The sequence below is a fragment of the Parasteatoda tepidariorum genome, chromosome 4 (assembly GCF_982258835.1).
Source record: "Parasteatoda tepidariorum strain Cologne lab strain chromosome 4, Ptep-v5.0, whole genome shotgun sequence".
Lineage (NCBI taxonomy): Eukaryota > Metazoa > Arthropoda > Arachnida > Araneae > Theridiidae > Parasteatoda > Parasteatoda tepidariorum.
Window position 1 is genome coordinate 81,923,909 of NC_141758.1, and position 12,897 is coordinate 81,936,805.

Consider the following 12,897-nt stretch of genomic DNA (forward strand, 5'->3'; position numbering starts at 1 on the left):
CATGGTGTCTTAAAACCAGATAGCAAAACTACTAAACTTAGAGTAGTGTTTGATGCAAGCGCCAAAACTACAAATGGCTGTTCCTTGAATGATTTATTATGCAAGGGAGGAGTGATACAAGATGAACTGTTCTCTATTCTGCTTCGATTTAGAAAACACATCTATGCCTTCACCGCAGATATTGAGAAAATGTTTAGACAAATCGAAATACTGCCTTCACAAACCAAATTTCTAAAAATACTCTGGAAAAATCACGAAAGTGAGCCTACTGAATCCTACAGACTCAAAACCGTTACGTATGGCACAGAAGACTCTTCAACAATTAGCAAAGGATGAAGAGAAGGATTTTCCTTTGGCATCGAAAGTTGTTATGGAAGAATTTTACATGGATGATTGCCTTACCGGTACTTCTAATTTAAATGAATGTATTAAGCTTCAGCAAGATTTAACAGAACTACTTAGAAGGGGAGGAATGAAATTACACAAATGGTGTACTAGCTTTGATTCACAAGACGCAGACTTTTCGTTTGATCGTGACAGTAATGCAACAGTGAAGACTTTAGGGATGCGATGAAATAATAAAAGGGATACATTTCTCTACAAAGTTGCAGTTACGGAAAAATCAGATGTTACTAAGAAAGATGTTTTATCTCAAATTGCTCGTTTGTATGATCCTCTTGGTCTACTTGGTCCAGTCATCAGCAAAGCGAAGATTTTTATGCAACGGCTTTGGTTGCACAAGCTAGACTGGAACGAAAGGTTACCATCCCCTATTGCCCAAGAGTGGACTTTGTTCATTAAAACACTTCATAGTATAGAAACTATTCAAGTACCTCGTTGCGTTTTGAAGGAGACATTTTCCACACTTATTCTGCATGGTTTTGCAGATGCCTCAGAAAAAGCATTTGGAGCGGTAATTTACTTACAGACAGTTGCAGATCCTGATGAATCTTTCAGCCAGCTGCCAGCTTCTTTGCAGCAAGTCGCGTGTAGCACCAATCAAGACTATGACTATTCCTAGATTGGAACTGTCTGCGTGTCTACTCCTTTCAAAACTTGTGGAAAAGGTTGTAGAGGCTATGAAACTTAAATTTGATCATATCAAACTCTGGTCAGATTCAACTATTGCGTTAGCGTGGATTAATACTTCGCCTCACCTTTTAAAAACATTTGTGAGTAATAGAGTCTCACAAATCCAACAACTTAACGTCTAATTGTGATTGGGGACACGTACCTTCAGAAATGAACCCAGCAGATATCATTTCCAGAGGCTCAGACGCTACAACCCTTGGATCCAATAAACTGTGGTGGACAGGTCCCGATTTTCTAAATAAAGAAAATTTTCAAGTTGAAACTCATTTCAGTGATGAACTCTTTTCTACCGAGCTGAAACCTATAGAGACTTCACTAATGACTATAAAAATGACTCTTTTATTGATAAATGCCTAAGTGTTACAAATAATTTTCTGAAACTAATAAGAATTTTAGCCTTTATTTTTAGGTTTCTTTCAAATTGTAGAAATGTTAATAAATTTAGGGGTCCTCTCAAAGTCGAAGAATTAGATAAAGCCAGAAATGTTATTATAAAACAGGTGCAAGGTGAGTACTTTGTTGCAGACATCTCAGCCTTAAAAAAAGGTAAGCCTGTTCCTGTAAATAGTAAATTGAAATTTTTGAATCCATTTTTAGATCAGGATGGTTTGCTCAGAGTTGGTGGTCGGTTGACCAATTCTAATTTGAATTATAATTCTGTTCATCAAATAATATTACCACCTGGTCATAAACTTTCTAAGATTATTTTTTCTTACTTTCATTTGAGAGATTTGCATGTTGGTCCTCAAGGACTATTAAATACGGTAAGACAAATTTTTTGGCCAATTAGTGGCAGAAAATTAGCTCGTCAAGTTGTGCATGATTGTGTGCAGTGTTTTAAAATAAGGCCAACAGTCTCTTCTCAAATAATGGGTGATCTCCCTCCTGAGAGGGTGGTTCCTAGCCCACCCTTTTCGAACGCAGGACTTGACCTGTGTGGTCCATTTTGGATTGAATATCGTAACCAGAGAAAGGGGTTATATAACAAAGTATATGTAGCTATTTTCATATGCATGGTCACTAAAGCTGTACATTTTGAATTATTGTCTGATTTAACAACTAGTGCTTTAATAGCTACACTTAAACGGTTTTTTGCCCGCCAAGGTAAAAGTTGTACTATATCTTGTGACAATGCGTCCAATTTTGTTGGCGCTTCGGCTGAGATAAGCAAATTCTTAAAGTCTTTAAATGCTAAAAAAGATAATTTATCTGGTTTCCTTTCATCGGAGCAAGTACTGTGGAAATTTCTACCCCCTCGTTCACCAAATTTTGGTGTATTATGGGAGAGAGGAGTCGGACAATTCAAGTATCACCTTAAAAGAACCATTGGTTCTACGAAATTAACAATAGAAGAATTTCTTACTATAACTATTCAAATAGAAGGTATACTTAATTCCCGTCCTCTCTCTCCTATGTCATCTGATCCAGAAAATTATGAAATTTTAACTCCTGGACATTTTTTAATTGGAAGAGCAATTAATGCACTTCCTGAGCAAAATTTGATTGATTTTAAAGAAAATTTGCTTAACCGATGGCAGAAAACTCCAAAAATTGTTCAAACAATATGGAAAAATTGGTGTAACTCTTATCTCAGTCATTTACAACAAAGATCAAAATGGTTGTTTCAAAAACAAAATGTAAAACCAGGTATGATGGTTCTGGTAAAAGAAAGCAATTTACCTATATGTAAATGGGTTATAGGACGAATTTCTGAAATTATCACCGGTAAGGATGATAATGTCCCTGTGGTTTTCGTACGCACACCTCATGGAATTTTCAAAAGAAGCATTTCAAATATTGCTGTATTACCAATTGTTAACAATACTTAAATTTATATGTTGAATTCAAAATGTGAAAAAATAATTGCATTAATATTGCTTAAATTTGTATTTTGATTGTTGTTATTTTCATGATTATTGAAACATTCAAATATCTGAATATTTCAATGGGGGCCGGGATGTCCGCGCCCTCATTGGCGAGATTGTAATGCGCAAAACGTAGCTTTCTAGCGTTCTTTTCTCATTCAATAAAAAATTACCAAACGTTACAGACCACTTGACTCTATTAGCTCCGACACATTCTAAGATGTAAACTAAGTTATCAATTCAACTTAGTTTGCATGTTCTGACAGGTTTACAATATGGAAATTATCATCTAAAAATGATTTATTCCATTCAGGTTTAATTTTAAAATATATAGTATATATAATTGCTGTTTCAAAAACTTATAAGATTGATGCTTTATTTCAAATGGGAATTTATTTTCTAATCAATAAATGCTATTTCATATCTTTATTTTCGTTGTATATTATTTTGGTTGACAATTATACTAATATTTGTAACTTATAACAATTAGTTCAACAATTATTGTATTTTGATTAATTTTATTTTATTCCACATACGAAATATCTTATTAACCTACATTGCAATTAGATAAGAATGTCAGACACTTTAACAAGTAAAAGTAAAAATTTGTAATTTTTGTACATAAAACCTTTATAACTTTATAAACTTTCAGTTTTATTGTCCAGTAGCTTGTTTCATTCTATCTAGCAGGAAAAAAACTACATCTGAAAAAATACCTTGTACTGCACATTTATATTTCTCCAGGGATTTTCATATGAAGCTAACAGATATCTCCAAAAATGACTTCTTACTTATTCATAATTTTTTTGAAGACTAGTCATTTTGAATGCCTTTTCAACCCCTAATTTGACTATGTGATTGGCAGAATGATTATAAAACGTCATAAAAAAACGATATTAAAAAGTTGCATTTTCTGTTTTTATGTCAAATGATTGCAAAAAATATGTTAGTTAAAATGTATATGTAGTTAAAATGGATATGTAGTTAAATTGACATTTTTTTAAAGTTTGAAAACAATGCACTTAAATAACAAATAATCCTTTTTAATGTGTTCAAAATGTGTTCATCAATGTAACAAAAAGGTCACACATTTTTCAATAATGTCAAAACATTGTTTGAGTAAAAATAACACAAATAAATGTTACTCTTGATTTTACGAGTAAAATTTGACATGAGCGTCATAAATTGTTTATTAATGTACTAAATAATGAAATGCTGTAGTTATGCAATCACTATACATTGTCCGATTTCAAGACTTTTTCTTCAGCTTCAATCCAGGCTAAAATTTGCCTCTTCTCTTCGAGAAATGCTTCTTGTTCTTTCTTTAACTCTTCGTGGTATGCTTCCTTTTTACTTGCTATAGTCTTCTCACAGTATTCTTTAGTTAGCCTACGCAAATCCCACTTTTTACAGTACCTATCTACTTTCAAACCCAACTTTGGAGGCGTGAAAGAGAGATCCAATTCCTTCAGAAGCCAATTGAATCTTGCTTCGTCAATTTTACGCAGTCTGTTCAGTTGCCCATTTCGCCTTTGGATCAAAATAGGCAGTATTTTTCTACTGATTCGAGTTTCCTAGAAAAATTTCCTATTTATTTGCTAATAAACATAATATAGAAGAAAAGAAAATAGAGTTGAACTAGTTTACAATGAGAATGGAACAACTGTAGAAATCAGTTAGTTAAATCAGAAGACTCATTAATAAACCACAGTTATCTGAAATTTTCAATGGTAAAAGCTACAGTGCACAAGTTTTTATTTAAAAACTGGGTAACCATTATTAATTAACCTTCAGCCAAATTTTGGCAATTGTTCAACGTGCAACAGCTAAAATTGTAAAAAAAATTGATTATGCACTATTTATTAAAATATAAATTGATTCACGCAGGAAAAACTTGTATTCTTTTTTAAGTAAAAGAGCCTTTAGTTCAGAAATAGCAGAACTAAAACTCAAGAATCAAGATTTGGTATCACACTGTAAGTTAACTGTAACACTAATTCATTTTCCCTCTATTAGCGATACTGCAATTTGTAGGGAAATTTTCCAGTATGCATTATGAATCTGAGATAGTGTTAAAATCAGGGTAAACAATAACACTTAGCAAAATTCTCTCTAACAAATTTTATTAGAAAGGTGAATTTTTATGTTAAATAAACAGAGACATGAACCCCCTGGGACATTTCAAATTTATATATAGAGCAGGTGTAACATATAATGGTTGGCGTGAAGGAAAACGGAAAAAGGATTTCCACATTATATGGTCAGATGCAATGAAACACAGAAAATTGTGTAACTTAAGTACATAGTTATTATGAAGCTAAATTGGTAACTTAAGTGTAACATTTAATATAATCTATATTATATAAAACGCTAATACGTACGTATGTATGTATCAATAAAACCGATGATATTTCTTTTCTCGCGCTGGCAACAGTTTTCATTTTTAATTGATTGGATTCGGCGCGCAAGAGCACGTAGTGAGCAACCAGATAACAATAACCAGAGTGAGCATTATCAGGTTGTTCAATTCAGATTCATGCACTAAAAACATGACAATATTTAATTTAAACTCAATTAGGAATTAATTAATTAATTGAAGTGAGAATGCTTTAAAGGGCCGCTGTTGAATTGATATTTTTCTACTGGGAGCTACCTAAACGTCTAAAAAACGTTTAAGTGTTTGTATTGAATGCATTGAATTTTTTATATATTTCGCGTTTATTTATGCATTGAATTTTCACGCTTTAAAATGCAGAATATTAGTGAAGCAATATTTGATAATTTATTTTGCTAATATGTTTCTTATTTAGCTAATGTTTTGATTTTTACACCATGTACAATCTAAATAGCTAATATACTTTTTTAAAAGCCAATAAGAACATTGGTAGAATTCTTCTACATAAGTACAATACTATGTCTTTGATGATAAAATACTATGTCTTTGTGCTAGAACATTGTGTTCATTAGCGAGCGAGCGCAGCGAGCCATGGTTCACGGCGTGAACCACATAGGATTGCGTAGCAATTCTCGGGGGTTGGCGAGCGTTAGCGAGCAGGGGGCGGAGCGTCCTAGTAATGTTATATTTCTAAATACCACATTGTCTTGGGTGAAGAAGTTTGAAGAGACAGGTAGTCTGTCAATAATTTAAACAAGCCATTGTTGCTGAACTTGCATTCATTAATGAGTTGTGAAGGCAAGAGTCTAATAATTTTAAAAAGCATTTACATGAGTGCATCCATCTTTCCAACACTATTATCAAGAAGTAAACTTTTTAAGGTTGGTAAACATCAGCATGTTTCATTGTATTTATAGACTGCCTATACAACTTCCATTCTCCTGTTTCCTTTGATTATGTATTTGAAAGGCATCAATAGTCTTAACGCAATCCTGTTCACCCTTTTCTTAATTTGTACTTTTTTAAATTCATGTTCGAGCTCTGGGCAATATTAAAACCTATTAAAAAATTATGTACTAGTTACAACTTTTAGAGCACTGCAGCAATCAAGATTTTTACCATCCCTGCAAATAAGTGCAACAATAGCTAATTTCAATCAATTCTTATAATAATCCTAGTGGCAGAATTCATTGAGACAAGCAATAGCTAATGAATTCAGACTTGTCTGTGACCTTAACAGAAAAGACTATTTTTATGTAAAAAAAAAAAATAAATTGTAAGATGTATTGATGATCAAATGATGTGGACTATTTTTATGTAAAAATAGTCTAATGAAAAGACTATTTTTATGTAAAAAAAATTGTAAGATGTATTGATGATCAAATGATGTATTAGTGTAATACAATATTTGCTATCATGTGTAAAATAAATTACATATATGAAGTAAAATAACAATTTGTACATCAAAACATTTATGTAATATATAAAATTTAAAAAAATAATATTTTTAAAATTAAAAATCTGGAGTTTTAGGAGTTTAGTTTATTATTTCTTTAAATTTATTTGTAGTTTGTTTTACAGTTTGAGATTTTAAAATTGTTTAAACTGTTTCACTAACCACGAATCATTACCCCCCGCCTTTCAAGAAAATCTTTAATGTTCTTCATTTTAAGTTAATAAAACATGGTAATAAATTTAAGGAATTTTTAAAGACTTTTCAATATTTTAAAGTCATTCAAATCATGTCATTACATAAAAATTTAAGTAAAGAAATAAAATAATACAGATACAGTTAAATACATAATTACAGATACAGTTCAGATAATCAACTGAAATTTTGCAATTTTTGTTTTACAATGTAAAATTGAAATGTTTCTTCATTACTTAAGCAATAAAGTAGGAAAAACTTATGAAAAACATTTAAATTTTTTTTATTAAAGTAATTTAAGTCTTTTGAATGGCAAAATAAAGACTTTTAAAGGCAAAAAAAAAAAAAATTTACAATTAGAAACTTTTCAGAGACTTTTCTTAATGTAAAATTCAAAGAAGGGGGAAACTTGTAAAATTAGTTACATTGAGTTGCAAGATGTGCAAAATAATATTTAACTTTCAACATTTTATTTATTTATTACTTTAATTTATTAACTTATTATAACAAATATTATTCTATTAATTAACATATATTTTGTTTAATATTTTGTTATTTGCTGAGAAGAAACAAATTTAAAATTGTTTTTTAAAAAAATGTGTAGGCGCAACTGCACAAATGCGAATATGTAAATGATGTGACATCTTGTTACTAGGAATCGCATATAAAACAACCCAAAACAGGAGTTATTCTTGTTGGTTTTTTTTCTCGTTTGTTGAAAATTTCTTTTAAAAAATGGTTTTTAAAATAAAGTGGCTAAAAAACCAACAGCATGCTTAATAAGTGCTTGTAAAATATTTAAAAACATACAGATTTAAAAATATAGATTTAAAAAATGCAGAAAAATTACCTTTCTATAAAATTCTGCATGATGTTCATAAAGAGATCTGATTTTAATAGTCTTTAAGGCAACTGAAATTTTAAATTTATAAATTCAGAATTAAACATGTTATATTTTACAGCATTTAAATGTAAGGCACTATAAAAAGAAACAGAAACATCAATATACTTTTAACTTCAAGTGAATCAAAATCAAACGGATGGCGCTGGATTCTCTTCAATAAATCTCTTTTCACCCTTTCTTTTCTCTCACCCTATTTTAAAAAATAAGTAATGCAAATAGTTTCAACATTTAAAGACAATTTATTTCAAACACAGAATGTTACTTTTTCAATAAGTATGAAATTTCTTATTTATACAGTAGACTCTCAAGTAACTGATATGATAGAGAAATGTTGGTTTTAGATAAGCAAATATTTCGCAAAATTCAATTTATGCAAATCTTAAAATAAATATTGAAAAGACTATAGAAAACGTAAAATTAATATACAATGTGACATTACATAAAAGAAATAGAATTAATGTAAATTTCAATGCTGCATTTAAATATATAAATCTATATAAAACAATAAAAATTAACGTAAATTTAAATTAACTGAAGATCGTAGAACGAATTTCAAATACAGTGGAAATGTTAGTGAAAAGAAATATTGTTCAATACATTCCTGCAACTTTCACCTTCTTTTGTTGGGGCTTTTGGTTATGATCCAAAACATAATAGATAAGTCAACCACAGTTCATAGAAAGCCAGCTATAGTTTAATCATTTTATAAATTTTTCTCATAGTTAATAATTTTTTCTTCTATCTCATCAAATATTTAAATGATTTTAAGATAAGATAACCAAAATTAATGAACATTAAAATAACAGGGATTATGCATGCATTTATTCTGCATGAAATAAAATTGAGGCTTACAACCAAAAATGTATTTAAAAGACAATAGAAATGTAATATTAATAAAAGAAAGCTATTAGAAAACAGTAGCAATTAAAATATAAAATAGAGAGAGGAATTCCATGATGAACTTTTATTTACTTCTGGTTCAGCAGCATTAATTCCATAATTGTTTCTTTCTCATTTGTTTGTTTCTTTTTTTTTTTAAAACTATTCAGATTTTATGAAAAAAAAACCTGCATTATCTTTTAAAGCATAAAAGTTTTTTCAGGTTTAAACTTTTATTGAGGAATTAATTTAAACCATAATTAGTATAAATTTTTCAATAAAAAATAAAATGAACCAGAATACAAAACAAATGTATCAGAAGAAAACATAGATCTCAACATTTTAAAATATAGGATGAAATTTTTTTATTTATTTATCAGCGAAAAATACAGGGTGGTTAAAATTAAACGCACAGTACTCAGAGGCTCATAGCTCCGGTTCTACTGGATGGATCGGAATGAAATTTAAAAAATACGTTATGTAGAACATGCATTTGAGGTTCTTGCAATAAAAAAAAGTTGAAATTTTCGACAAAAATTTCAAAGTTCGACGACATTTTCGGCAAAAATTTCAACCTTTTTTATTGCAAAAACCTTGAGCGCATGTTCTACATAACCTATATTTTAAATTTCATTTGAATTCATCCAATAGAGCCGGAGCTATAAGCCTCTGAGTGTTTAATTTTAACCACCCCGTATTTAATCAACTGATTAAGGTGAAATCTGTAAGCATACCCTCACCCCCTAGTCACAAGCCAAGTTGTAGTAGGTCAAAAGTTTTTTCTTAGTCCTACTTTTTAACCCAGTCCTAGTATACTTTTTGTTGAGGTAAACACACATAAAAGAAAAAAAATTTCTCTACACACATCTTTAATTATTTCTCACATTATTATTACTTTTTTGGTAAAAACTTAAACATTAGAACAAAGACATTTTCTTATGAAGCTAAATTTGAAAATCAGTTTAAATTTTTTAAAGACAAAATTCAAACTTTCTTTCAAAAAAAAAAAAAAAAATCACCAAATCTATTTCATTGCATGATTGCCTAACAATGTTGATTGCTGTTTTATTTGCAATTAATCGATTTGATATTTTGTCTTAAACATAAGTAATACTTTTTTTCCAGTTTTTTTTTTTTTTTTTAAATAGAAGATAAACAGAAAATGCAAATATATTCAATGTAAACTACATCTTAAAGAAAAGAGAAAAGCTGCATATAAAATATAAAAGTTTATCATAGATTACCTTTGATGCTGTGGCAATGGAAAATGTTCGCCTCACAGTTTCATTTGCTCTGAAATAAAAAGGACAATTTTTTTTCTTTTTTTCATAATGCTTTTTTCAAATCACCTTAAAAAGATATTTACATTATTAAAGAGAAAATTTTTTCTTTAAGCTTTATCTGTTCATAAAATTAATACTACATATCAAAACAAACATTATACTGATATCAGACTATTGACACAATTAAAATCAATAATTGGCACCTATGCCAAAAACAAGATTGTTCCATGCCATAGTAAATAGATGGTTGGTTCAATAGATGGCTAAAGAAAATTGAATGAAGTGAAAATAACAGTTTTAAGATTAACAGAAAATTTGTAGAGCATTGTGAGGAGACAGCTGAATAAGGTGGATATCTCAACCAAGAAAAAAATAATTTAGTTAATGTCATAGAGTCTTAGTTTCATGGTAATGAAATCAAACATTTATATGTAAATGCCAAAATGAATTCAAAATTCATCAAAACTAAAAAAGAGCATGTTTTCCACTAGATAATGGAAAATATACTAATCAAACCATAGATGCAAAAATTTTGTACTCGTTCCAATTAATGTACACACTACTGCATTATTAAAGCCTTCTTGTTTAGCCAAGGAGGTTTGCAGTCATTATACACCTTCCTCTTCGACCTTTACCTACCCAGAACATTAAATCTGAAATTTCCAAAGAGTGAAAGAATCCCCTGTCACTGCTGATATGCAGGCAAAGAGACAGGCTCTACGCTTGTTCTCAACTTTAATGGAGTCTCATGGTGGCATTTTTAAGATTGGCAAGTTGACACACAAAGAGTCTCCTCGTTCTTTGAGGGTAGGAAGATCTTTGCAGTTTGCTCTAAATGCCAAGCTCAGCAGGCCTCTGCTGAACACAATCTGGACTGCTTGGGTCTTTCCGGGGAAGACTTACACACTTCTCCCCTTCTGGTTCTTGATTTTCTGAGAGTTAACGGTCTAATGGACCTTGTCTGACTTCGTCAGACCATTAGAAGATAAAGCCACAACAACATTCTTGCAACAGCCTTTAGTGAGCCAAGGGTAGAGAAGGTTAAGACTTTGCAATTTTGTTATCTACAGCACGGTCGCAATGTAGTCGGTATTACCCACTAACCACCTTACTTTCTAGACAAGTTGGTACAAATCAATCCAGTCGGATAGGCTTCTAGCCTACACAAGGAATCAATTTACAAATCTTACGAACGACAGCTCTATGCTTGAACCACTGGGCCATTCTGACCTGCCATAGCATTGTACAGGATGCAATAAAAAAGAATCCAGGAAAATAATTTTTAAAATAACTTTACTAAAATAAAAAAAATTTACAAAATATAACAAATAATAATCAGAGTGGATTTTTATTAAGAAACAAATTTAATTGGTTTCAAAGTATCGTCTTTTGCAGCGCTGCAGAGGAGCTAATATGTATTGAAATTCTCAACAATGGGTCACAAGCTTTCTACTTTTGATTTTTCCTGTTTCCGTAGCAGTGGTTGCTTTATAGTATCCAATCTTTTGTGCACAGAGCAAATGAATAATTAGACAATGTCTTTATTCTTTTTTTTGCTTAAAGAGCTCTAAAATAGCAGATATTTCACTTGAAATTGTAGAAAAGCCAAAAAAAAAACAAGGCATAAAGTAAGAGATATATTTTAAAAAGTTTTCTAATTAAAATAAGTAAGAAATAAAAGCGCAACTTAAAAAGAAATTAGTTAACTTCTATTTTATGATGCACAATAACTTTATCCAATTCTTTTTCTTTTTGCAGCACCCTGCATATAACAAATGAAAAGAAAAAGAAAAAAAAAACTTACGTTTTTAACTCTTCTGAGAATTCAAAATCTGGTTTTGGAGCATTTGGATCAGGAGAAATTTCTTTAATTTTGTCACCTAAAATTTAAAATTCTGTTAATAAATTGAAGAAAAGGCTTAAAATATAATTAGACTACACAAATGGAAGACAAGAGTTAAAACGCTAATTTAAAAGTTATAGGTCAAACAAAAAAAGTTTGACTTTCAAAAATCAAATATTAGAGGCTCCACATCTTCTCAAATTCAGATTAGAGGGGAATCTGGCATTTCCAGGTTGACTAAAATTCTGAATACTTCAGCACTGCAAATCTTGGTTTTCTATGTTACATTGTTTTCTGGAAAAGGTACCAAACTAAGACAAAGCAAAAGTATATTGGAATAAATGCTTATAATTAAGATATTTAGTTTCTCAGGAAATTTATTAGGTACATATAAATAAAGAAAAATTCTGTAATGTGGGTAGGGGCTAAATAGTTAACATTTTTATAATAACCAGTGATAATTAAGTGATATAACCAGTGATAAGATTTTACATGAAATTCAGCGATTTAATGCAAAAACTGTTAGTTAATGATTTAGTGCACTTACCACCTTCTTTATACAAATTATACCTTTCCCGCCGATGCCAAGGAAATGGTAGCCAATCTACAGGTTTTTTGTACACTGTTGGACGAGGTTTAGGTGGTGCAAATTTATCAAGCTTACTAGATGAGTGAAAAGAAAGGGAACCTAATCTTTCGCACAAGGTTGGTTCATAATGGATGGGAAGAATTTTATTTACAGTTATTAATTTGGAAAAATTACTATTAATGGGAAATACTGCTTTTAAATTGTGAAAAATTAAACTATTCATTCTCATATTTTCATAAATTTAGAGTTTTTAACTAATTCAAAATAGTTAATTTTAAATAAATTGAAAATTCATTCGCGATGTTTACAAAGCGCGATATCAACAATATCAATGAATATCATTGATTATTTTTCGTCATTGATGGATTGATTTAATTATTCAAATGTATTGCCATTAAA

At 30.1% G+C, this 12,897-nt stretch overlaps 2 protein-coding genes across 2 annotated transcripts; one reads left to right on the forward strand and one right to left on the reverse strand.

Moving 5' to 3' along the window:
- Window positions 1-298: 298 nt before the first annotated feature.
- Window positions 299-2,921, forward strand: LOC122270924 (uncharacterized). The gene is made up of 4 exons (XM_087162230.1): window positions 299-539; window positions 606-978; window positions 1,520-1,599; window positions 1,690-2,921. Exons 1-4 carry the CDS (start codon window positions 299-301, stop codon window positions 2,919-2,921), a joined length of 1,926 nt encoding a protein of 641 aa, XP_087018356.1.
- A 1,187-nt stretch (window positions 2,922-4,108) lies between these two features.
- Window positions 4,109-12,846, reverse strand: LOC122268235 (28S ribosomal protein S15, mitochondrial). Its single transcript, XM_087161471.1, has 6 exons — window positions 12,457-12,846; window positions 11,871-11,946; window positions 10,028-10,076; window positions 8,010-8,094; window positions 7,851-7,912; window positions 4,109-4,531 (listed from the first exon to the last, which is right to left on the reverse strand). The coding sequence occupies exons 1-6, from the start codon at window positions 12,725-12,727 to the stop codon at window positions 4,190-4,192; spliced, it is 885 nt and encodes a 294-aa protein (XP_087017597.1). The 5' UTR covers window positions 12,728-12,846; the 3' UTR covers window positions 4,109-4,189.
- Window positions 12,847-12,897: the final 51 nt, after the last annotated feature.